The sequence below is a fragment of the Emydura macquarii genome, unplaced genomic scaffold (genome assembly GCF_026122565.2).
Source record: "Emydura macquarii macquarii isolate MOO-44397 ecotype Brisbane River unplaced genomic scaffold, CSIRO-AGI_Emac_v2 contig_3506, whole genome shotgun sequence".
Classification (NCBI taxonomy): Eukaryota; Metazoa; Chordata; order Testudines; family Chelidae; genus Emydura; species Emydura macquarii.
This window is the reverse complement of record NW_027133643.1, coordinates 1,351,525-1,376,729: the sequence shown is the minus strand read 5'-3', so window position 1 is coordinate 1,376,729 and position 25,205 is coordinate 1,351,525. Positions and strand designations below refer to the sequence as shown.

The following is a 25,205-nucleotide window of genomic DNA, read 5'->3' as shown; positions in this document are numbered from 1 at the left end:
TAATAGCTGTATAAATTCAAGTTGGAAGTAATTGGTATTAATATTAAAAGTGGCTGAATAGGATTTGAAAAGAGTGCAGAGTGACTTTATGAAAAGTCAGCCTTCCTCCTTCTTACCTTTCTTTACATTATCATCTTATCTTTGAAATTGTCCCTTTACCAAGATCTAAACTCGATCCTTCAAGTTCCTGAGCACTCCGACCCTAATCTAGCAAAGCACTTATGCATATGCTTAACTTTAAGGATTTGAGTCATCCTGCTGAAGTCAACAGGACTACTCTTGCTTAAAACTGAGCATGTTCTTAAGTGCTTTGCAGGATTGGGGCCAGAATGCTTAGTGTCTTGGAAGATCATATTGTTTGATATGTACTTGAATGTTAGTTTTCTCTTTTTCTTAATATTTCCCATAGTCACTATAAACATCTACTTTAAGAATCCAAACTTGGAAGATTGGAGAGAGAGCACAGAAACAAAATAGCCCCATTTTACTATGTATGACATCATGTTTTACATGCAATTCCAGTGATTTTTATCCATCACAGTATCTGATTATCTTAGTTGCTTCCCTGATTATTCCTTTTTTTAGCTTATTACTAATTAATTCATTTAACATATGTTATCAAACTCTGGAATTCACTTACAAGTTTTCTTACTCCTAGATACCCTTTAGAAATTCAGATGAGCCTTAAGCAACCATTAATCTTCAACCTACTGCTTATCGTTCTCCCATGGATATTATTTTTTCTTTTAACTCAAATTAATCAATTCTTCTGTTTCTGATCCATAGGTGATGTTCACAGTATAATTATGGCATCTTTACATGCTAATTGTGGATTCTGATTACTCTACTTTTGTGCCTCTTCTACAAAAAGAAAATGTGTATCTGCTTCATTCTTTTTCATGTACCATATCCAAACTATCATTGCCTTTCTGATGTGATGCCCTTAAGGAGGGCTATCTTTAATGCTCAGGTCTTCCTGGACTGGGAATTCTGTGTTACTCTGAGATCAAAAATTTGAACGTGCTAAAACGTTACTCTTTAATTAAGAAGAGCAGTGCTTTAAATATCTTGGTGAGAGCGGAACTATTTCTGGTAAATATTAGATATCAATTTGTAGAGAATGTTAAAAAAGGCTCTTCCTTTTTTCCTATTACTATTGCCTGAGGCAGACAAAAACAAAAGCTGCCTGTTTGGCAAAGTTCAAAACAAGAACTTGTATTTATACTTTATTCTGAGTTACTATAAGAAGGATCTAGTGGAACTGCATTAATATATAAGACAATAAGTTACATCTTGATTTGCTGTGTGTCACCCTGGCCTCCCTTTTGGTCTGCTTTATAATTTCTAATCTAAGGATTTGTATAACTATGTTCTTACATTATTGTCTGTGTATACATAATAATACTACTTTTATACAGACAAAATACTGTAGAGTTGTATAAAAAGTTTCTCTCTACATTAAACATTTTAACAATGTTTTGGCTCCAGATTGAGCAGCCGAGTCCCTTTGTTGATGTTCATACTTGGGGTCCCACCAAAGACAGTGCACGAGAAGCTTGGTCCAGGGTATCCTATGGTGAGTATTGCCTTGCATCTCTCTTCTTAGATACTCCTATTCCATACAGCAGGTTAGGCTTTTTAACCCCTTAATGTGGAAAGACTGTCCTTTCTTCCTAGGGTTTAGCTGGGACTCTGGGATGAATAAACCTACTTTTAAAAAAAAAAAAAAAAAAAAAGAGAGAAAAAAAAAGAGCTTAGGATATTTAAGTATTTCATGATTGGGTCCTGAGTTCTGTATCATCTGAAAGCAGAGTATCCCCCAATGCCACGCTGATGCATTGGTAAAATACTGGCAAGGAGCCAGTGCAGAGACATTCCAGTGAGAGACACTAACTGACTCTGGCTTGGCAACCTGCAAATACCTATTTGCTTGAACAGAGATGGCACTGGAGAGGGCACTCCAAGCAGTAGGTCCGAAGAGCCCTGACTCTGACTGGGCTGCCAGGGACCCAAACAAAAAACACTATTGCTCACTTTGATCTGTAACTGATTAAACCTCTGTACCTAGGATATCTGTAACCTTTCCCTTTCCTGCCAGCCCCAGTAAAATACCCTTTCACTTAGCCACGTGTCTGATTGATTGGTTATAGGGACCCACCAGGGCTAGCGCTTACCAGGCCTAGCTGCTGAAGCTCCCATAATGCTTGCCTCTGAACTGCGGTACTGCTGGCATGCTACTGTTAGCCTACAGTCTTGGTGTACTGGGCAGCCACAGTAATTATATGTCTTTATAGAAACTGACAAATACAGGTCTTCTTACAGTGTTGGCTGTGCTTTGCCACTTTATTTAGCTTCTGATCTCTTATTTCCCATATGCACCATGTGGATTATTTGCTCTGTTGCTTCCAGTAATCCATGGATTAAAGTAAGAATCTTTTAGTGGAGAGCTAGGTTGAAAACAATCCTCCTCCTATATAGTATGTTTCCACAGACTTGGAGATTCCCTGTCTGTCTTAATTCCAATTAGGGAAGGCAATACATTTAAAACATGATTTAATTTCTTTAGTATTCCTCATGTAATATGATAGCATGAATCATAGTGAAATTCATCGGTATTTCTGTGTACTTCTACTTAAATTTTATTGTCTCCTCATTAGCAATAACTTCATTGCAATTCGCCATGCATTAAAGGTACTTTGCAGTTTGCCCATAGGGAAGGACTGGAGACTCAAAATGTAGACATTAGGATGCAAAGCCTTTCACCATAAACTTGAATCTGTTGCAATTTGGTAATGTTAGAGACACATCACCTCTTGATAGGCATTATGAACTTATAGGAAATGAGTTAGTGGTCTCGGGCCAGTCACTGGGGACTTGAAACCTACCTCAGAAAAGAGTTGTCACTTCCAACAGTCTTAGGATTCACTGGTAGAAAGCCACCCCCTTGCCTGTATTTTGGGGTGTAACATTTATAAGCATCAGACTTTTGAAAAATGCAGATTCCTGGAATCAAGTGTACTAATCCTAGAAATGACAGCTCAGTCCTCTTTCATCCTTCTGGCGGTAGCTAATTAAGTCCATGCAGTTTACTGTAGGTGTATATTGATCTTTTGGATGAGACTTCAAAAAATGGAGGTGCAGTCTGCTTTCTATGCAAGGGATTTAGAAGTCTGGCTACTTGGTTGCACCCACAAATTAGATACCAAATTCAATCATTTTGTGTCTGCAAAATCAGAGAGAGTTCTTGAAAATTTGGCTCTACCGATCCTATGGCTCTTTTAATGGAAGTAGGGTTTGCACTAGTGCCTGGTTGATCCTTCAGGATGAAAGCTTCTCTTGAAATATATGGTCTCTCTTAGATATAACCAAATTTTATCAAAACTTGGAAACCACTGAAATCAGTGGCATTTCTGTGCACGTATCTATGGATAGAATTTAGCCTCTTTCCTTTTGTCCTGCTCTCTGGATAGCTAAAGTTCCCCAGAAGAACTAAGCATTAGCTGCTATTAGATGAATACACTCTCACCTTGTAGGTACTACCCACCAAACTGGTTCGAGCCATGGCACCGCAGAGTAGGAACAACTGGGACGTTTCCAGTCCCGTGGATACGCAGTGGACTTATCTTTTAGGATGGAAATTTGACTTCCTTTTTAAAGTGGCCTGCTTTAATATAGTAGAAAATATGATACATATTCTGTTATAGTTTTACTTTATATTGGTGTAAGCAGTGAATAACAAAATATGTCTCTTCAGTCCACTCACAAAATTGTACTCATCCGGTGTGATGAGTTGCCATTAAGTTAGTGTTGCAATCAAACCTAAAGTTATTGTTGCCATCTAAAGAAATTGAAACTAAAACACTAACAGCAGTGACGTTATTTAGAATTACACCGTGTATAGCGATGAGAAATTGCTCTGGCTACTATCTGAAAGGTGTTAAGTGATTTTTGGGGATGACTTTTTTTAAAAGGCCCTAAACTGCATGTAGTTTCTATACCTGTAGTCTCAAAACTTGTTTAAAAATTCTGTTGGGGTCCACTTTTTTCCAGATCCTTCTCTACTTGGCAGCTACAGACCCAAGTATACTAAAGTAAGTAATGCAAATAAAATTGCATGTAAGTTTTCCTATGTTTTGGGGGGTGAGGAATGGAAAGGTGTGTGAGATTTCTGTTGAAGGTGCTTGAGTGAAATCAAATATACAAGTTCTTTATCTTGTTGTTTGATGCTGTATATTGTACTATTAAAATATTATCTATATCTAGGTATCTTACTATAAAGTGTTCTCAAAACATTCTGCGCACACAAACTGTTAACACTGTGGACATAAACTCTTGGTAAATAATCATGTTCTGCAGTTATAGAACCTAATTTTTATTTATAGTAAGGTCACTTTATGATGCCAAGGATGAATAAAGGCACCTTAAAGTGGGTGTAAAATTACATTTACAACTGTTTCAAGAGAATCCCTTATCACCAGAGCATTGTAAAGTGGCATTGGTGTAAATAACAATTGGGCCCACGGTGTTTTGTTCCTTAATTGGTGCTCTTTACTTCAAATATTTGGCTCTTGTGATTATTAAGTTTTTTCTTTCCTTCCTCAGCTAACTCCTTTACACATGCCCTTGGTTGGGATGGAAGGGCTTGTTTATCTCCCCCACCTGTCAGACTTCTAACTTCTTGGTTTACTCTATCCTTTTTTCCTAATTTTTTCATCTTTCCTGAAATACCCTGGAAATTTTGCTAGCAGGTTGTAGATAGGGCGCGCACACATACAGTAATTAACTATTCGATTTGCTAATGGCTGGCAAGAGAGATGATGCAGGGAGGGAGGAGGAAGGTGAATTAAAAGGAAAAAACATTGATATAGGCCAAACATTCTCTTGTCAGCTTCTACTGCAGTTTTATGTGTCATGTAATCTGCTCTATTGTGCTGCCTCTAGATTGTTCCATAGTGATAAACTGTAAAGATAGCTTCTTCTAAATATGCTTTTATGATGGATGTTTTAATTCAAATCCATTTTTCTCAAGTGCAGAAGAAGAAATTAGCAGCAGTCATTGTTTGGTGCACATATATAACAGATACAGATTAAATTCATCAGTCTCCTGATGCCCTTAAGCATTACTGGTTCTAACAAAGATAAAGGCAGAAGGGAATATACCTTTTCTGTTGCCAAAAATTATTGTATAGAACTGAACTAGATGTTGTTAGTATTGTGTAGACTAAGAGGACCTGAGAATTACTATTGGTATAACGTAGCTGTTAAGGGAAGTCAGTGTTAAGTGTAATAAAGCCAATGATATTGGACTTGCTGTTTGTCTAAGTGTGTTTAATCTGAAGATCACATTTGAATGGGATTCTGATTTTGTAGCAATCATCAAATGCATCTTTTAAAATAGCTTATGGGGTCAAAATATTTGGACTCTCCTGGCTTTTATTTGTTAACTTAGATCTTCTGTGTGGTATGACTGGGGCATTAAACTTTGATTAAAGTTCACATAAAAATAATTTATTGTGCAATGGGGTCAAATCCAGCCCTGCCTTTCAGAGGGTTTCCTGGCTAGCTTGAAGAAGTCCATGGAATGGTATTGAGTCCCTGTACATGTGTGGTGTAAAATAACAAAACACACACATTTCTCCCACAAAGCATAGGAAACTTTAAAGGGCCAGTGGTGTAAGCTTTAGTCAGTTACATTTGGATAAGGGTATGATGAATCCCTTTATAGGAATATAAGGGAACAGATCAAATCTTGATCTAGAAATACTATTTCTGCCTAAGTGGGCCTGGCAGACAAGATGAAATATAGCTTGTTCTCCTAAGCCTGCAAGCTAAGTTGGAAAAGCTGCATCCTTATCCCACCCCACATCTTTGACGTGGAACTGTTCTGGCCATTCTCTGATATCCAAGGATCCTGCTTATGGGGCTGGAGCAGTATCTAGAGATCAAAGTGGCAATGCAGAATTTGGCCCTAATTTATGGGATCACCAGAGAATGAGATGCTGGATAAAGATGAAGGAATAGTAAAGGTTCATTGGGGTACGGCACCTTCCTGTGAAACTTAAGGAATACAGCAACCCTTCAAAGCCCTTTTCACGGCTTGTACATTTTTCATTAGCAGCAAATCCTGTCACACAGGCATGCAGGGTGTAGCTTTCCTTAGCGCTTGACAAGCTTAGAGGGAAACCTCATGCAAAATGCACTGCACATCTGTAGTATTCAATTTTTTAAAGGGTCATAACTTGGGCAAATAGAGAACACTTTGAGTGGAAATCTCCAAGGTGTCTTTTTATCTGAAACCTCCAAGGCACTTTCTTCAGTGAGGTCTGTTTCACTTTTCTACCTCTAACTTGTATGAGCTCTACTGCTGCTCCAAAAAAATTGCAAAGATTTCTTTATAATCGGGATAATGTTATCTCCCTCCCCCCCAACCAACTTGCCTCATAATCAAATATGGCGGAAGAGCTTCTGCTGAGATGAAAACATCCCTGTTCAGAAACCAGTCCTGGAAAATTTCAGCTGAAAACTTCAAGATGCGATCAGTGACTGAAAACAGGGAGTTAGCTTGAAATCTTAATTATGGGGACTACTGCCTCTCCCACGATAATGTTGTATGCAAACCTCTGTAAATAACTGCTTATGAATGAATGAATGTATTGCTTGAAACAGACAGGTCTAACTTTTAACTTTTTTTTTACATACAGGAAAAGTGGAACGTGTAGATCTCTGCTTCCTAGAAGCTTTATGCACAGGCATAGCCAAGGCACTTATTCTATATTGTTTGAAGTTGTGCTGCTATTTTTTTTTCTTTGACAGATTGTAAGGTCTCGTCATGGGAAAGACTTAGATGGCTCTTCTGACAGCTGTGATGAGCATCTGATTTCGGGTACTGCTAGTAGGCAGTTTCGTTCTACTAGTTCATTAATACATTCAGCACCCCCCGCATTGCGGAAACATTCCTCGAGTCCTGTACTAAACCGTTCTTCTCTTAGGGAAAGGTAAAGGCTTGTTTTCACTTGTCTGTGAAATTTTGGAATAATTGGCAATAGTTAATGCAGCAACGTTTGCATAACTGTAGGTTGAATGTTTTTGGAGTGATACAGGCTAAAGTGACTGTAGATTTTCTGTAACTTTATGTAACCATTTGAATAGTCATCCAGGACATGTCCAAAATGGGGTGTCAATCTTCTCTCAGCTGCATTACTACAGCCCAACTGACATGGGTTGCAAAATCATGGCAATAAAAATCTCTTTTCCAATTGCATGTTTCAGATATTTAGTATAACTTAGTTCGAGTTTTATCCCTGAATGTCTATGACATATCTCAAGCAACAATTGGCCAGTATCTTGGAAAATGCTGATGTTCCGAAGACTGACTTAAATGTCAGGAACTGAAATGTGGTAATTGCATTGGTAAAATGTTCTGTAGGTATTCTGAACTTTTTACTTCTGATTGTTTTTCAACCCCAGTAATTTATTAATTTATATCTAATACAAATTACAGCTTCTTTTTTCAAATAGAAAATTTTCTTTAGGGTTTTCATTAAAAATATATAGATATAGATTGTTAGTGGGGCATATGTGGACTAGATTTTAAATCCTCATGAAAGTTTGTTGGTGTCCCCTTAACATCACCCTCTGCCTGACACTTTTATCTGTTATAGCATTCTGACTACTGTAACAATATTTAAGTGAGGGGGCGTGTTAATGTTTCTATTTTTCTTCTTCTTTGTGTATTTGATAACCCTATGTGGGTAGTTAAGGTCATTGTGCCACCATAATCAGTTTTACCCTCTTTTCTTTTGTGTGGGTCTTTCATGGGCATCGGAGGGGAGGGGAAGAAAAACACTTTGGAAAAACCAACCTTTTACTTTTTTTTTTGCATGGTACACATCTCGGCTAGTCTAGTTCAAAATCATATAAACATTCTTGCTGTTTCACTTCACTGGCCTCTCCCCAGCAGCTATTCAGAATCCTGTCAAATGATGTAGTGTTTTCTTCCTATCAGTAGAGGCACCAATATTATTAATAAATACCTACAGTTTTCTTACTTGAGATCCAAGGCTTTTTAAACACTTTCATTTTTTTAAAGAAATCTTTTGGCAGAAGCAAAATCATAAAATAAGAAAGCAAAGAGTCCGGAGCAATGAAAATGTAGTCTAAATCTGACCTTAATATTAGTACTGCTAAACTTACCAAAGTCTTAACAGAAGGTACGCTGAAAGTTACATTTGAATCTGGCAAACATGCGGCGAGGATCAGCCTTTGGAAATGTATTAAAATACCATTGTTCAAATCACCTAGCTGTGCAGAACATCAATATTGCTGAAAGCATAACAAAATACGCATATATCTAGGTGAGTAGAGAGCCTGATCTTGTGGTGATTTGATAAGTATTGCCTCCAATCTATTTTGAATCTAGCTTATGGAGAGCACTGAACTTCTACGCTAGATGATGCTAATCAGCCCACAGCAACAAGAAATCTTGACCTCTTTTCTAACCAGGTGTGAAGTGAATGTCTTTCATGATACTGCTTCCCAGAGCTCCACTATTGGTGTTACTTGTGTAGCTATGCACTTCCAGAATCTTTTTGAGCAGTATATGGGGGGCTTGTAGAATTCCCTTGAGTCCTGCATTACAGAGCCCAAGGATATAAATACCTTGCCCTTTCTAAGGCCTGGCCTACACTGCCACTTGCGTTGACGGGAGATACACACGCTACATAAGATAGCTTGCATATCTCCCTTCAACGTGCTTATATTCACGTAGCACGGTGTCTCCTGTCGATGGGAGACACCCTCCAGTCGATGCAGCCTTACTCCTTTTGGGAAGGTGGATTACTGGCATTGACCGGAGAACCCATCTGGGATCAGTTGCCACGGAGCCGGCAGTGTAGACATACTCTAATAGTCCCTCTGTTCCTCTCTGCCTGCCTGCCAGAGTGGTCCCTTTTTCTTTTGTGTTCAACAAATATATCAAATTGTAAATAGTTAGATTCTTAGGCTCAGGCCGAAAAGTTTGCTTTGTTTTTTTAAATTTTTGTCTTTTAATTTTTCTTGATTTGAGGTCACTTTGTGTCATTGTCTTAGACAGACCAGTCTAAGACAATGGGTTTAAGAGGCTTTGCTCTTGCCGTCTATCTGTTTTATATAGATATGTAAAGTGCCTTTTAGACCTGGGGGGAGGGCATTCCTCTGAAGGCTGTGATTCCTGCAAGGCACTCTAAAGAAGGGTCCAGAAACATTGTAAGGCTTTGGTCCAGAACTTGCTTTTGGAACAGGCTCCAGTAGCGAACAAGTCTGAGTGATCTTCTATTAAAATTAGCCCCGAACCAAAGGTAGTTTATTCACTCTCCCTGAGTCAAGATCTCCTGCCCAGCAGGGTAATGCATCCAGATCCCCAAGCCCTTCATCTGATATCACAGAGGTAAGGTTTCTAGAACAAGATGTCTTAAAATAGCGGAGTCCAGAAAGCCATCCCCTAGAATGCAGAGTGCTGGTAAATAGAACTGGTTTTTAAGTATGCTCAGTGTAGAGGCTGCGACCTGGTTTCCTGTCCGGTTCCAATTGATTTAGACTTTCTTCTGTCTCTGTTATCAAAGCTGTTCTTGGAAACTGAAAATGCTTACTTATCTGTCACTTCTGCTTACCCTGGCCCTGTGAAAAGGGGCTCTGGCTTTGTCTGTTCTGTGGTGAAACAATTCTGTAAAAGTCTTACAAGCGTATACACTCCCATTTAGGAACCTGCTCATCTTTGGGACTTGAATGTGGCATTAAATAAACCCATGGGAGGTTTCTTGAGCTTTTAGGGTCTTGCTCTCTGCATTGCCTCTCAGTGAAGATCTCCTACTTTGGCGCAGTTGTGTTGGCCAGGAGAGTCTGAGTTACAGACCTTGATGATCTCTTGTCTTATACCATATTCCACAAAGACCAGGACTACTTAAGCCTCACCCCAAATTCTAGATAAATTTATATCTGACTTTTATCAGTCGCTGTTATCTCTGCCTGTCTCTTTCACAAAGCCCCATAATTATGCTGGGGAGGTGAAGTTGTACATCCTGGATGTCAAGAACCATTGGCTTCTATTTAAACATGACTAAGCCATTTCAAAAGTCAGACAATTTATGGCCTCTGGCGAAGAATTTGAGGGTCAACCAACTGAGCTCAAAGACCATCAAAATGGATAAGAAAATGCATCTAATTATGTTATTAAACCAGTTGTGCTTGAATTCTTAAAGGTTCAATCAACCAGGGCATCGCAAAGTGGATGGTGTGTACATGCAATGTGACCTTACCTGAAATCTGTAGGGCTGCTACCAGGAAGCCAGTTCACACCTGTAAATTATGATTTTCTTGACACCACATCCAGAGCAGATGGTAGTATTTATAGAACATTAAGACCCACCTCCTTAGAAGGTGATTGGCTAGCCTTCAGGCTTGAAATTAAAGTTTACATATCAACAAGAGCTCTTGTTTTCTATGTGCCTCCATAGAGCTACCTCTTCTCTGCTTCAAAGCCTAGGTCTCTACAGGGCTTCCAGTGGTGGAGAAGAACTGAGGGACCAGTAGAAGGAATTGTGTATTTTTATCCTGTCTACAAAATTTAGTACTCAGAGGAATCAAGTGCACCCACCAGCTACTGCTCAAAACTATTCAGTACCGCCATGGTATGACTCTTCGTACTTGTTTACACTTAAAAAAAAATTGTTTTAGCTGTTCCTTCATAGTTAAAGCAGCAAAATCTCCAGAAAGTGGGAGTAGCGATATCTGTATAAAAGTGCTTATACCAGCATAGCTACCTTTTGATTTGGGAACTGAAATAAGCTGTATGCTATAAATAACGTTTTTCTGGCATAGCTGCATCTACACAAGGGCTTTTACTGCCATAAAAATCACACCCCTTACTGACATCATTATGCCAGTGAAACTTTTTAAAGGTAGCCCAATCCTTACAGAATCTCTCTGTGTTGGCAGTATATGCTGAGAACAAGTTGCTTTTGGTAAGTAGCCACTTCCTATCCTTTAGCTGGGAATAAAGTTACTTCCTCTGGTTACCATGAGCATTGCAGAGATGAAAGGTAACCAAGTTCTATCTGTTTTAGAATTAAGTGTATTTGGTTTTCTGGATGATTTCTTGTGTTACATGGGTAGGTTCTCAAACATTCTTTTAGCTGCTTGTCTGGTTATATTTATCTAAGGAGTTATTTTCCCCCCACCCCCCCTTTTTCTGTCTTGCAATAGTGGTGTGCTCTCCAATTGTGAATCTGCTACTGCAGTTCTTTATTGATTTCTATCCTGTGATAGTTTGTCCTTGTATGTAGTTTCTGCTCAGCATGTAGTCTTTACCTTTGAAGCTGATAAATTCTTCATGGAGGCCACATGCATACAATTACACACACTGTTGAGAGGTTTGCTGGTGGGGAAGGGGTTATACCTGATACAAACATTTTGCAATAAGCTTTTACATTAACTCTGCTATACAAGACGGTGTAGGATTTCTTACAGATAGGTGATACTAGCATTTCTTCCTATGTACAAATGAATGATCGAACTATTTGACATTTGAAAATACCTATTTATTATCAAGTTGAGAGTTGTAAGCTGCTGTTTAAACAGTATGCACATCTTCTATTTTAATTTCCAGTGCTCTGTTTTATGCTAATGGTAGTCTGAGAATTATATTCATATGTATTCTAACATCCAGATTTGTTTTTTTTTTGTTTTTGTTTTTTTTTGCGCACTAAGGTAAATGTCTGTTTGCATGACTTTAAAAAAAATCCTTACCTCATAAAAGAAAATAAATTCCTTTAGTCACATTCCAAGAGAGAATAGTTTTGTACCTTAGATCGTACTTGACATAGCATCTTTGAAATGAATGATGAGAACTTCTCTAATCTGGCTTTTTCTAGGTCACTGAGCTATACTTCCAAAGTGTTTCTACAATCTATTGGAATCAATAAACAATTTAAACTGATGTAACTGCAGAATGTTTGCAAGTCCCAAGCAAAATTGGAAGTATGACAAAATACAGCTGTAGAAGTTTATCAGGGCATTGAAATGAAATTACTTTTCCTCCAACATTGCAATAGAATACTGACACCTTAATCACACAAAGAAGTAGCTAGTGGTTTTTAAAATACTTTATTAGTGGGTTTAGGCAACTGAAATTCCTTTTATTTATAGTTTAAGAAGCTGTGCTTTGAAACCCATTTTATAAAATATCTCCAACAGGAGTTATCACATCATTAAATTGTTTCAATTTAGATTATGGGTGTTACATTTTCTGGCATCGTTTTATTTGAGGATGAGTTTTGATTGGTGTAAATATTAACATTATGACTTAAAATGTGGATTAGGCTTTATAGTTATTACTAAAATTAGACAGTAAAGATACTGGCAAAACTAATTAAAAAGGAGCTGATACTGTTTTTAATCATACTTAAGGTTTTGATTTTGTAAATTAAGTTCAGGGCTTATGTGATCAACAAACATTTCTTATACCACAGTGCAGACTAGTGGATTGTTCAGAAATACCACAGAAGAAATGCTTATAGCTTTTGTACTAACTACTTAATCTTCTGCTGCGGTACATGGGTACGTCTCATATGAGTGAATAAAATAGCAAATTTGGTTTTATTTTTTCCAAGATAGAGCACCTGACTCCTAAAGGATATTTGTAACTGTAAGATCAGTAACAGTGCTTTGAAATTATCCAAATGAATTTTAGCCACTTTATTTCCTGTTTCAAAAAACCAAAATATTATAAACTACAGCAATATGTTCTGACCACCTTTTTCAGTATGAACAACACAAGCAAATCTGACAAATTGCAGTTGCTGTATAAATGAGACAAAGGGCCACACTGTCATGGACTACATTTCATTTGTGGAAACAGGAACTGACACACTTGAAAGGCTTGCAAATCTACATGTTTACATGAACAAGTTCAGCAGCAGTTTCCCCAATGCTAGGATTTTGGAACTAGTGATCAGGAGTTTGAAAATCACATTACTAATCCTGCCTTTTTCTTTTTTTCTCTTTCTTTTTTTTTCTGTATATATTGTTTCATTCTTAGCTGATCTAGTTCATTCTAAGTCAGAGCATTTGAGCAGAGCAGCAGGTTTCTAGCAATTTATTTGATAACACTTTAATATATTCATTGTAATGTAATATGTCAGACTTAGTTCAGTTATATGACGAAATAGCAGAATCCAGCCTTCTCACTCATAAGTTCTTTGACTTCAGGTGAACTAAGAAAAGTCAACAGACAACTCTGCCTTTTTCTAAGAATGGTTACTAAAATTTGTTACTCTTACAAGGTGTTTGTTTGTTTGTTTGTTTTTTGCCGGGGGCGGGGGGCTGTTTTGTTTTTAGGTTCTATCTGGAGAAGAACATAATCATTTGAACTGCTCATACACATTGCTAGGTTCTAAATTAACTGTAACCATTGCAGAAGAACACATGAATGCCATTATATCTGGCTTAATGAAAAAATCTGCTCAGTGATGGTCAAAGAGCAAACAAAATCTTAAACTATATTAGGAATCTGAAAATATGCCACTATATAAATCAGTGAGAACCCTTACCTGGACTACTGTGTCAATTCTATGCATCCTTTCTCCAAAGGGAGATAGTTGAAACAGGAGGGGTTCAGAAATGGCTGACAAATGATTAGATGCATGGAAACGTTCTGTAGGATGATAGGTTGAAAAGATTGGGACTGTTTACAGCGGGAGACATTATGGAGGCATACCAAATGACAAATAATTTAGAGCAGATTAAATGGATACAGGAAAACGGAGGAAAGGACAGGAATCCTGAAGTAAAGCACTTATGGAATAACTTGTCCATATTTGGAGCTTCTCAATTGGAGGCTGGTTATTCTCTGAAGCATGAGAGTTTAGATCACACTGAAACCTTTGGGTGGTCATCATCTTTCTTGCCAGTTTCCAGTGATCTTTATAGTCTTCCAAAACTCATGATCATACTCTAGGCTGTTGTGCAGATTGGCTTTTCTGAGGGTCTACTAATATCTGGTCCATATACAGTATCTTTGGTCTCCCCCTTGGTCATCTTCTGATCACACCTATCCAAGAGCCATCCTACCAATATAGCTGTCTGATTTCCTCTTGATATGCCCCTACCAACGTAGTTTAGCCTCCCTCAACTTGTCTTCAGTTGTCCCCTTACAACCTCATGTTTCATGTCATAGAGTGGCCAACCATTTGACCATCTCAACTTTTTAATTTCTGTGAAGGAGAGCATAGTGATTTCCTTTCTTGTGGCTGGCCAAGTCTCTGTTCCGTACATTAAGATGGATTGAATTACAGTTTTGGGTACTCTACCTTTTAACATTACTGAAGTCAGCTCCAGCCACTTGCACCACATGGCACATCATCATAAGAATGACCATACTGGATCAGACCAAGATCATACCAGATCTAGCCCAGTATCCTGTCTTTCGACAGGGGCCAATGCCAGGTGCTTCAGAGGGAATAAACAGAACAGGCAATCATTGATTGATCTATCCCCTGTTGTTCACTACCAGTGTCTAGCAGTCAGAAGCTAGGGACACCCAAAGCTTGGGGTTGTATCCCCAACCATCTTGGCTAATAGCCATTGATGGACTTATGCTCCATGAACTTGTCTAATTGTTTTTTAAACCCTGTTATAATATTGACCTTCACAACAACACCTGGCAACGAGTTTCACAGATTAACTATGCATTGTTTGAAGAATTATTTCATTTTGTTTTAAACCTGCTACCTGTTTCACTGGGTTATTCCTGGTCCTTGTGTTTATCATGAATCATTGATCCTAGATATTGAAACACTTTCACTCCTTTATGCTCTCTCCCTGTGATATACTTTATTGTGAGTCGTCCTCCCTCAGTTATCAGAGTCTCGGTTTTACCAACATTCACTTTAAGACCAGCCACTCAAATCTATGTTGCCACTGATCAAAGTTGGCTTGCAGAGTCTGAATCTTTTGGACATATCACTAAGTCATCAGCAAACAGCATGTTCCAAGGTGCCTCCCTTCATATGCCCTCACTTAGCACATCCATGACAACCACAGACAAAAAGAGGCTGAATACTGACCTGTGACACAGGCCAAACTTTACTGGAAATTCTTTACTGTAGCTCCATTTAGTTTTGACTAAGTTAGTCACTCTATCATGAATATCCTCGATAAGACAGGCTATCCTTCTGGGACACTCTTCTGTTACACACTGCACCAAACTATTTATTTTGGTACAAGATTATACACCAAGAGCATACCCAATTGCCATCTCTTTTCTCTGAACTTCTCCATGAGGATTCATAGTGCACATATGGCATCAGTTGTACTCCTTCCTGGCATGAATCCATCCTGATCCCTCCAAATTTCAACCATTTCACACAGACACTTTTAAATAATCTTCTTCCATACTTTCATAGCATGTGATATCCGCTTACTTGGTTGATAATTAGCACACAGTGTAATATCTCTTGTGTTTAAAAATAGACACCAAAAAGTTTTGACACCATTTATCCAATATTTTCCCTTTATTAAGACCATAATTAAACACGCGTAGAAGATACTTGATCTTTCCCTTCCCAGTGACTTCACTGCTCCCATTAGTGCTTTATCTGGCCTAGGTACTTTCCCCTTTTTCATTATTTTAAGTGCCTTTGCAGCCCTGATTCAGCTTATATGTTCTTAATTCCTCCTTTGGATTCTCCTCACTCATCACTCTTTCAAAATAATCATTCCAAACTTTGTTGAATAATTCTCCATTCATTTGCAATCTACCATATTAATTTCTAATGTAAGCAAACTTGTTCATATCCTTCATAGTTTTCTCTTATCTTAGCAAGTATTTTGATGGTCTTCTCTCCTCATGTCCTCCTAGTCGGTTATATGGCGCATTACAGGCCTCAGTTTTAGCTGTCACAGCCCTTCTTTTGGCTTCGTTTTTTGCCTCCATGTATGCCATCTTATCTCTGTTCAAGCCACTGGCCTGCCATTTTTTGATTGGTTACCATTTCTGCCCCCCCCCCCCCCCCAATGGATTCTTTAACTTGTCTCCCTTTTGGTGTTGGTTTTCATCATTCCTAGGACTTCATGTGCCATTTCCAACAGTTTACTTTAGTTGGAACCAGTTGTCTTCCACACGTTCCTGTGTGTAGTCAGGAAGTCTATGCATCACTCCTTGTTTGAAGATTTTTTCAGTCTCCTATTTAAGTTGCCATTACTTAGGTCTGTCCAGTGCCTAGGTGCTCTGATATTTCTGCGGTGCCTGGATTCTGAAGTACATAAGGAGAAGTCTGTGCTGTCTCTCAATTCACTCCCTGGGTATTACGTTACAACTGATAGATTGATTGATCGATCATGAATAATCTCTTATTAAAAAAGAAATCACTTTGGGATTTGTCCTTCACGGACACAAGTAATGAGATGTCTCTCCCTCTTCTGAAAGTGTGTGTTTGTAAGCACCAAGTCCAGACAAGTCTGTAGAACCATTTCCCCCTTGAAGTTTACAGTCCAGTGTCTTATACACTGTTTCATATTCAGCCTTTTCCATTCCAACACATGTATTTAGATCTGCTCCGATAATTACCTTCTCATTGGATGGATGGTATGTTTCCAATAAGGCACAGAAACTCATCAAAAAAAGTTTTACCTTTTGATCCTCTCCTAACTGTGGTGTATATCAACTTACTATATGTATCATTATCTCTTCCCAACACAATGCCCATCAGTCAGTCCAACCCTCTGGTAATCTCTATCATGTGTCTGTGCATGGTTTCATCCAGAACAATTCCCAACACTGTTTCAGGCGTTTGAACTCCCTGAGTAATAGATGCTGTAACCCTCCATTAGCATCTTAGCTCTTCAGCTTTCCACTTTCCCAGTAATGGCTGCCCTGGGCCAAGGTGGGACTGGTCCCTGGAGCTGAATATGGAGCCTGTTCCCCTGTGCTCCCAATGACACCCCAAACTGGCACCCAGAGGATATGGAGGAGGAAGCTGTGTGATTTGAATGCAGAAAGGCAAAAGCTGAATGGGAGGGAGGAAGTACATTGGGACAAGAAGCCTTGTTAGAACTGGACTGGAAGAGGAGGGGGCAGGCTGGGTGTGACTGAGCAAGAAAACTGGGTCTGGAGCCACAGGGGAGGCTGGGACTGGGTGAGGGAAACAGGAAGGGACTGGCTAGGGGAAGGGAGAATTAGATCCGACGAGCTGGGGAGGGAGGGGAGCAACTGGGATTTTCTGGACAGAGACTGGAGCTGGGAACCAGTGTGGGGGGATACTGAGGAAAGGAATGTGGGGAGGTGGTGCGGGGGAAACTAATGGGCTGAGGAGCCTGAGAACGGAGACTGGAACTGGGAGCCTGTGGGGGGTGGAAGGAGAGAGGAAGATCAGACATGGAGTTAGAAAGGGGGAGGTGGGACTGGCTGGGCAAGGAGACTGTGGGTGGGTGGGGGGGGGAAAGGATCTGTGAAAGCTGCTGGCAAAGGGTCCCCTACTGCTGGTCCATGCAGAGGTGACAACCTACTATTGCTATCAGTTACTTCATTAGCTCAAGTAGCAGAGGTTTGTGTGGTGGGGCTTAAGGTTCCATCCCTACTGATGAACCATATGGATGTTAATATGATGCAACATGGTAGAATTCCTGTTTTTTCCGGTTGGCTATTCTAAAAATCAAGGAAACTTACACACAGGAAGACTGTGTTAAAAGAACATTTTTGAGGTTGCAAAGTCAAACACAAAAGTAAGGAAATGCAAGAATTAAATTTCCCTGTGCAATCTTAATTTGGCTCCCTTGTGCATATGCATTGTCAGAGTCTTTAACTGCATGATCACATACTGTTAGTGACTTCCCCCACATCATATAGGAACACTATGCCAGCAGCAGGAATAGAAATCCGTCCTCGAGGCAGCATTCAACTGCCTTAACTATAAAACCAGCCTTTCTCGTCCTGTAGTCTTCTGCCTCCTTCATTACATGCCTTCCCAATTCCACAACAAATGAGGCAGGGGTTGTACAGACAGCAGCCTCCTTCACTACACAGCTCTGACTTTTCTTCAGAAGAAATCCTATGCACCGAATGAGGCAGAGGTCTTGTGGGGAAAAATAGTATTTAATCATGTAATTAAAGACTGTATCGTAATACGTGCGCACAAAGGGGCTGAATGAGTGTTGCACAGGAAACTTTAATTCAGGCATTTCCTAACTTCTGCGTGTTGGACTTTGCAACCTGAATAATGTGCGTGCGTGCTTCGATCCCAAATTCTTATTTTTCTCCACTAACAATCTGAGACTAACTCCTCTTATGATAAGTTAAATGCCTGGGGAAAGATAAAACTGAAATCTATTTTCTTAATTACTTTTTCAAGTAAAATGGAATAAACATAGTGCATGTCATGAAAGAATAAAATCTCAGTTCATTTTGCATTAAGAGATGGAGTAGCTTGTTTGATTATGGGCGTCTTTACAAAAATTAAGACTTAGAACTTTGCTGTGTCTTGTAAGATGGAAACTGAATTTGCAGTTTCATAAAACTTTTTTCTGATTTCCAGGGTTTTTTTAATGTACATAAATTGGGGTTTGTTTTCCTGTTCATTCATTCTGGTGGAGGAAATTTCATGTGTGTAATGCTTCATGTAAGAAGAGAAAATGGGATTCTGGGGATAAAATAATTGTATATCTTTTCTCTACCATAGCGATAGTACAGATATTACACATAAACAGTAAAGTTACACAGTAGAGCACAGAAAATGTGGACAGATCTTGCACATAATTGAAATTGTGACTGTTTACTCCAATGCACCCCTTCAAAAGGTTTTTTTACCCTATCCCAGAGGAAAAAGATAGGATTGAATTTTGACCTTCTATACATGCCAAATAGAAAGCAATAATGTGTGTTTCTTAATTTAAAAAACTTCACAGGAAAAAGTGTTGGCCCTTTTAAAACTAAGAATAGTTCTTCTGTTTTTTTTGGTTTTTCTGTTTTGTTTTTTCTTATAGATTTAACTCTGGTTGGTCTACACCAATAAATGGAGAAGAGATCCATAAACGAGTGAAAAATATTTTAAGGACACACAGTGCTAGGCAAAGGCTAGCATTTGTAAGTACTATGTTTACAAGTTAAAACATTTATTTGCCACCAAACGTTTACAGAAGAAAATTATGCCTCCTACAGGTTTTGTGTAATAAAAGATTTCTGTAGAATTCATGGATTTCACAAGCAGCTCTTGAATCTAGATTCTGTACATGACTGAACTATTTCATACCAATCTGGCAGGCATTATGTAGCCTTTATGGGCCTGTGTTGTGGGTAACTCTTTCGCAGAGCAGCAAGGGATAGTGACTTACGTTAATCTTTATGGTGCTCCTGCTCCAATTTAAAATAAGCTTAATGGAAATGTGTTATGAGGCCGTAGAAAGTCAAGGGCTTAATTCCTATGTGCCTGAATGTCACCCAGCTGGTGATGCTGTATTCAGCTATTTTATACGGGTATGTTTATTCCTCAGATGCACATTATTTTTTCTTCATTACCTGACCTGTGAATGGTAGAAGAGAGCTCTTTACATAAATAAAGAGATGATGCCCTATATCTGTGTATTCCATTCTTCTGTCTATTAGAACTTAAGGGCAGTTATAGTTGAATATGTGAGCCCATCTTCTAGTGTGTATAAGCCCTAGAAACATAGGCCAATGTTTTTTATAAAAAAAAAATTTAAGCTTCTATATCCAGAAAAGCGATTCTGCTCTGGAAAGCAAATTTTGTAAAATTGGTCTTTTGAGATTCCATTTTTGGGTCTTGGTGACTCCAGATCGAATCAATTTACAAGTAAGCTTAATTTTAATTGCCTAACTCAACCTGGACTCTGAAAGTCAGTGTGTGTGCGTTCTGGCTCATGCTCCCCAACAATAATTGGGTAGTTGAAATGCAATTAACAGTGCTGCTGATCTGTAAGTTAGGCAGGAATCCAAGTCACTATCCTGTAGCTGTGTTGGTTAGTGAGGGGTAATGAGAGTAATAACACCAGTAGAACTCCAGTTGGAGAAGTGACCAGATCTACATAGTAGTGATAATATTTATCTTTATTTTAAGTGTTTTCATCCATGGAACTTAAAGGGTTTATGAAAGAGCTAGTATTAGAGATGGGGAAACTGAAATACAGAGAGGTGAAGTGACTTGCCAAAGTCACTCAATAGGTCAGTGGAAATAGAAACTGATCTTCTGACTTGTAGCTGCACTGTCCAAAGAAAAGAAAGGGTCATTGTTTTTCGCATAACGCTCTTCAGAGTAGAACTGTATTTAAAAAAAAATCAAATCTATGTAGCCAGAAATCTCTTTAGTCTGAACTGATTTCCTGAAGTTTCAAGTTGCTCAAGTTCTTCTGTGTCCTTTTGCCTTTGTGCTCCATACTGTTGGTAACCTGTTAGATGCTTTTGTGATGTTCCATTTATTCTGGTAATTCCCCTCTTAAAGCGCTACCGTTGTACAGGGTGAATACTGTAGAGACATTTCCCTTCCCAAGATCTCTTATCTCCGAAGCACAGACTTCTCTTATCACTCCACCTGTGCATTCAACATAGTGAGGGTGAGCAAAGCAAAGTGTTTTATAAGCCATTCCAGCTTACTGCAGCATTGAGTATCTTAAACCATTCTTTACTGAGAACTGCACGAATACAAACTCTTTGAGTCTGCAGCACTCTGGCACCAATAACAATTATACCTGTACTCAGGTTTCACTGTGAGTATGTCTAGATTAATGAAGTATGGAAAGTCAATTTTGTACAAAGAGTGATTTGAGATTTTTTTGTGTGTGTGTTATCACATTTCTATCACTGGTCCTGAGGAAAGGAAGGAGGCTTGGTCTCATCTTTATCCTCAACTATTCTCTTAATATTAAAACATTCCCTTGTTTTTCTCTCATCATGAAAACCTTAATGAATCCCAACTATCCCCACTTTCCCTCCCCTCTTGATTATATGGCCTATTCCTTCCTACCAACTCTTTGAGACCTTGCAGACTTGCGTTTTGTGGAGTCAAGTGGCAAAGCACCCTTGCTAAAGAAACCAACGACAATATCTTGGTCAGATCTAATGGCTTTAGCTCTCCCTTCCCCTTTGAAAGAACTGATCACCCCTACTTGTCCCCAGCTTTCCAATGCAATGTGCGGTGTGTTGGTTTTTCTGCTTCCTTTCTAAGCAGTCCTATAGTACTTTTTTGTGTGGCACCATCTTCTTCTCCTCCTCCTCTTTCTTTGTCAGAGTTCCCGTGGCTCCATCCTTAGCCCTGTTCTCTTTTCCCTCTCTGGGTCATCTCATCCATAACTATCTTCACAGTAGTTATCCACAAATCCACTTCTCTGCTTCTTACTGCTACTTCCAATTCTGCATCTTGTTGCTACCTTCAGATTCAATATAGTGAACCCAGACTTGGCTGTTCCCCTACCCCTCCTTGTCTTTGGTTTTTCCTGAAACAGTCATACCACCACCATCTTTTCAGTATTTCAGGCTTTCATGCCTACTGTCATTTTTTATTAATCTTTCATTCTTCCGTCATGTCCAAACCATTGCCAAAACTTGTCATTTCCTTTTTTACAACACTTCAGAATTAGTCTCTTCTCTGCACGCCCCCAAGGTGATAGTTTATGATCTAGTAATTTCCTTCTACTGTAGTCTCTTCCTCGTTGGCCTTCCCCTCTTCTTTCCTTATGCTTTTAGTCCATCCAAAACATGTGGTTTAATGTTGTCAAAGCTCTCCATAGCTTCACAGGGCTCAGGCTAAGAGGCTGAGCCCCTTAGCCCAAGTCAGCGGGTCTGGGCCAGCCATAGGTTTTTAATTACAGTGTAGAAATAGACCCTGTGAAAGCAGTGCCTGTTCTGGGAAGTGTATCCTTAGCACCCTTTACTAGCTGTGTGCTGTATTGCACCTGCTCTGACTTTAGACTGTTGGATTTTCATGAGTTGTGCTTTGCTCTGTTGGTGCTTTATATGACTACTTTACATGAAGGGATGAGAATGGGTGGTGGTTGATTAGTCCAAAATCACATCCATGAGCTCTTGGAACTTCTATTTTGGAGGGAGGACAAAAAATTGACTTTCCAAATTATTCAGCTAAGATTTATTTACGAAGCTAGGTATGCTCTGAAATTCTTATCAAATGAAAGGTGTTCATTCTGAATCCCCAGATTTAAAGTATAGATCGTAACTAAAATTCATATAATGTGTATATATTTGTTCCCATCTATTCACATTCAGGTATGAGAACCTAGTCTACAAATCTAATTTTTCTGTCCACCCTTGGCTATTTTTCAAAACTATTGAAGAGCCTTTTCTTTTGTGCATCTTAAAACTTTTTGACCAAATGTAAGTGCAGACCCTGTACTTTCCCTAAATAGTACACGACCTTCATGACCTTTTGTGAGCAGCGCTACAGCCCGTTAAATTCAAGATGTTTGTAACATTTTTCTGTGTTCTAAACACTTGAAAGCAGGTACAGCTCAAGTCAGTCTCTTCTGATGTTCCAATGAATGTCGGATGGCAAATTGAATTTTATGACGGTCCAGCACTTGCATGTAATGAAAGTTTGCACAGCCTGAACCAGCTCCAGTGGTCCTTGACTGCTTCTCCTGAACACCAAACCATGACTCTAAGATAAAAGGATTTACTAGTTTGATAAAAGAGCCTGATGGCTGGCTTCATTGTCTTCCCATGTAGCTATAAACCCCTTACAGCTCTTAAAGAGGAACTGCAACTGGGGAAATGTGAGTCTCTTCCCCCACTGGCCCTTTCTTGAAAAGTCATCTTTTAAAAACACAAAATAAACCCTCATGCCACTCCTGAGCTGCCTCTGCACAAGGTGGTTCCTGTCTCTTACGCCACATTGAACCATCTCTCCCTCGTACGCTCACCCAGATTTGACAGGGTATGCTCTGTTGGCTTGAGCAGATATGGCCAGTTCTGTGGTTGAGTGGATGGACTAGCACAGGCCGTGCTTAACAATAGTAAGGCAAGACTTTATGGCCCCCACTCCATCCAAAAAAACTATCCCATTTAGGAGGGCAGGTAGGCATGAGACCTGTTGGGAAGAAACAGGAGGGCAGAACATCAAGCATGATGGGATATTTTAATTTTGGTAAACTTTTAACTGACTGGCTTTCAGATGAGCATCAGAAGCAATATTTTTATCTGTTCATGTTCACGTTGCCTTTGTTCACTTAAATAACCAGAGAATTGCTTTTTAACATTCATTATGTATCATTAATTTGTGTTGCACTGTCCCATGAAGCACCAATTGAGGTTCAGGGCCCCATTATACAGGGTGCTGTACAACACTCAATAGAAAGACGCTTCCTGTCCCCGAGAACTCAAAATCTAGGTTGTGATAGGATGCAACAGATAGATGAGGCAAATGGGGAGGGGAGAACAAGGCAATACTACAGCAAACAAATTAGCATACAGGAAACAGAGGTCTTGGCTCAAGTCTCCATTCCTGTCCAAATTTGTTATACCTCTGGAAGGGTCTCTAATTCCTGTTATTCCAGAGAGCATGAGCCTAATGTCTCTAGCCTTTCCAAATAACCACAAACCTTGAGATCAAGTACAGCACCATCCAACTGTGTTTTGCTAGTTTTTATATCTGTAGTGCATTCTTAAAGTACTGTGACCAGAAGTCTGGGGAAACTGTTCCAAAGGTGGCCACTGTGGCTCTAATTATAACACGTAGAAAACTAGAGCTGGGCAAAATATTTAATCGGAAATGCTTTCGCTGAAAAATGTAGATTTGGGTTGACTGAAACCTGTTATAAATTGGTTGATTTCGGCAAATTGTTTCAACTGAGAACAAGAAAAAAACTGGAAGTGTTGAAATGAAACATTTTAGTTTTTTGGTCTGACTTCACAAGGAGATTTAGGCATCATTCACAAAACTCAGGAGGCGGCGGTGGTAATGACCTCCTTATATCGAGTAGCCCAATGTTTATGGCACCCACCTGACGCATGGGAGACTCTGGTTTAAATTCCCCACTTTGGAACAAGGACTCAGATCTCCCACCTCTCAGGTATAAATGCCTTAACCTGGGGCTCTCTCAATCATCACTTGTTGAAGCTGTTCCGCATAGTATAAATAAATATTCATTGAGCCGGAGAGAGAGAACAAAACTCTATCCTATATGCCTAATGGTTAGAGCGCTCACCTGGGTTCCAGTCCCTGCTCCAATGGATATTTGATTTTTTTGGACCTGCTAGCAAACCAAAAACTCATTTATTTATACAGCTTTATGTAGAGCATCTTCCTGTTTACATTTGATGCATCTTCTTATGACTTCCAAAATTTAATTTGCTTCTGGCAAACATTTCAGAGTTTACCACTATGCCCCAGTTCTTCTGCTCGGTGCTGTGTAGTGTATGAGGGAAGAGTCAAATTTCCTGTTTACCCATGCGCTCTCATTATCTTGTATTTCTCCACAATAAATAGCATTACCCTTTCCACAGTCCTAGGTTTTTCAACTTGCTCGCCATTTTATTTCCCTTTTCTTCTATATTCACTCTCCTGTCTCCCGGTTTTGTGTTCTCAACCAACTTAATTATTTTTACAGTACATGTGAAAGACAATTTTGTTCACTAATCCTTGTAGCAGTTGGCTTCTGCTGAAAACATCCTCTAGCTTCAACTCTTTACAATCCTTTATTCTATACTCCTACAGTAAGCATGGTAAGGGAAGACTTTCCTACCTTCTAGTCTTGCTTGTACCACTAACTTTCAGTGGGTATTATGCTACCCACCTTCCTTACAAGGAATTAATTCTTTAATGTTCATAAAGCACTCAGAAGATGAAGAGTCCTAAGTAGTTACTTTTAAGAATCTCTCTGAAGAGTGAGAAAGTACATCATAGTTACCTTGAAGTCTGGTAAACTAAAGACGTACCCTTCTCCCCAGCCCCACATAACTGGAATGAACAATTTTTGCCCTCTAGAAGGCCACTAACTGATTAAAATGCCTTATACGTATGACAATGACATGTTAGGATGAGATAATGAATCTTTGACTCAATTTTCTCCTTATGCAAGACATAAATGCAGTGCTGCCTCCAGTGTGCTTCCTAGCACTCAACCCTGTGTGTGTGTATAGTAAGCATCAGTGACTACCGTCGTTTGCACAGGCCCTTGGATGTACAACTCCCAGAAATTCTTTCCAGTTTATT

The 25,205-nt window shown here is 39.2% G+C and overlaps 1 protein-coding gene across 6 annotated transcripts in view; it reads left to right on the top strand.

Annotated features, from left to right (window-relative positions):
- Positions 1-25,205, top strand: part of SPATA6 (spermatogenesis associated 6) — a 47,925-nt gene that overhangs the window by 18,469 nt on the left and 4,251 nt on the right. For 3 of the 6 annotated variants that reach the window (XM_067535515.1, XM_067535513.1, XM_067535517.1), the window contains 4 exons: positions 1,489-1,576; positions 4,051-4,091; positions 6,814-6,995; positions 19,012-19,111. In XM_067535515.1, coding sequence (XP_067391616.1) covers positions 1,489-1,576; positions 4,051-4,091; positions 6,814-6,995; positions 19,012-19,111 — 411 coding nt within the window. Of the gene's footprint in view, positions 1-1,488; positions 1,577-4,050; positions 4,092-6,813; positions 6,996-19,011; positions 19,112-25,205 lie in introns of those variants that run through there. The other 3 variants (XM_067535516.1, XM_067535514.1, XM_067535518.1) reach the window with 2 other exon arrangements.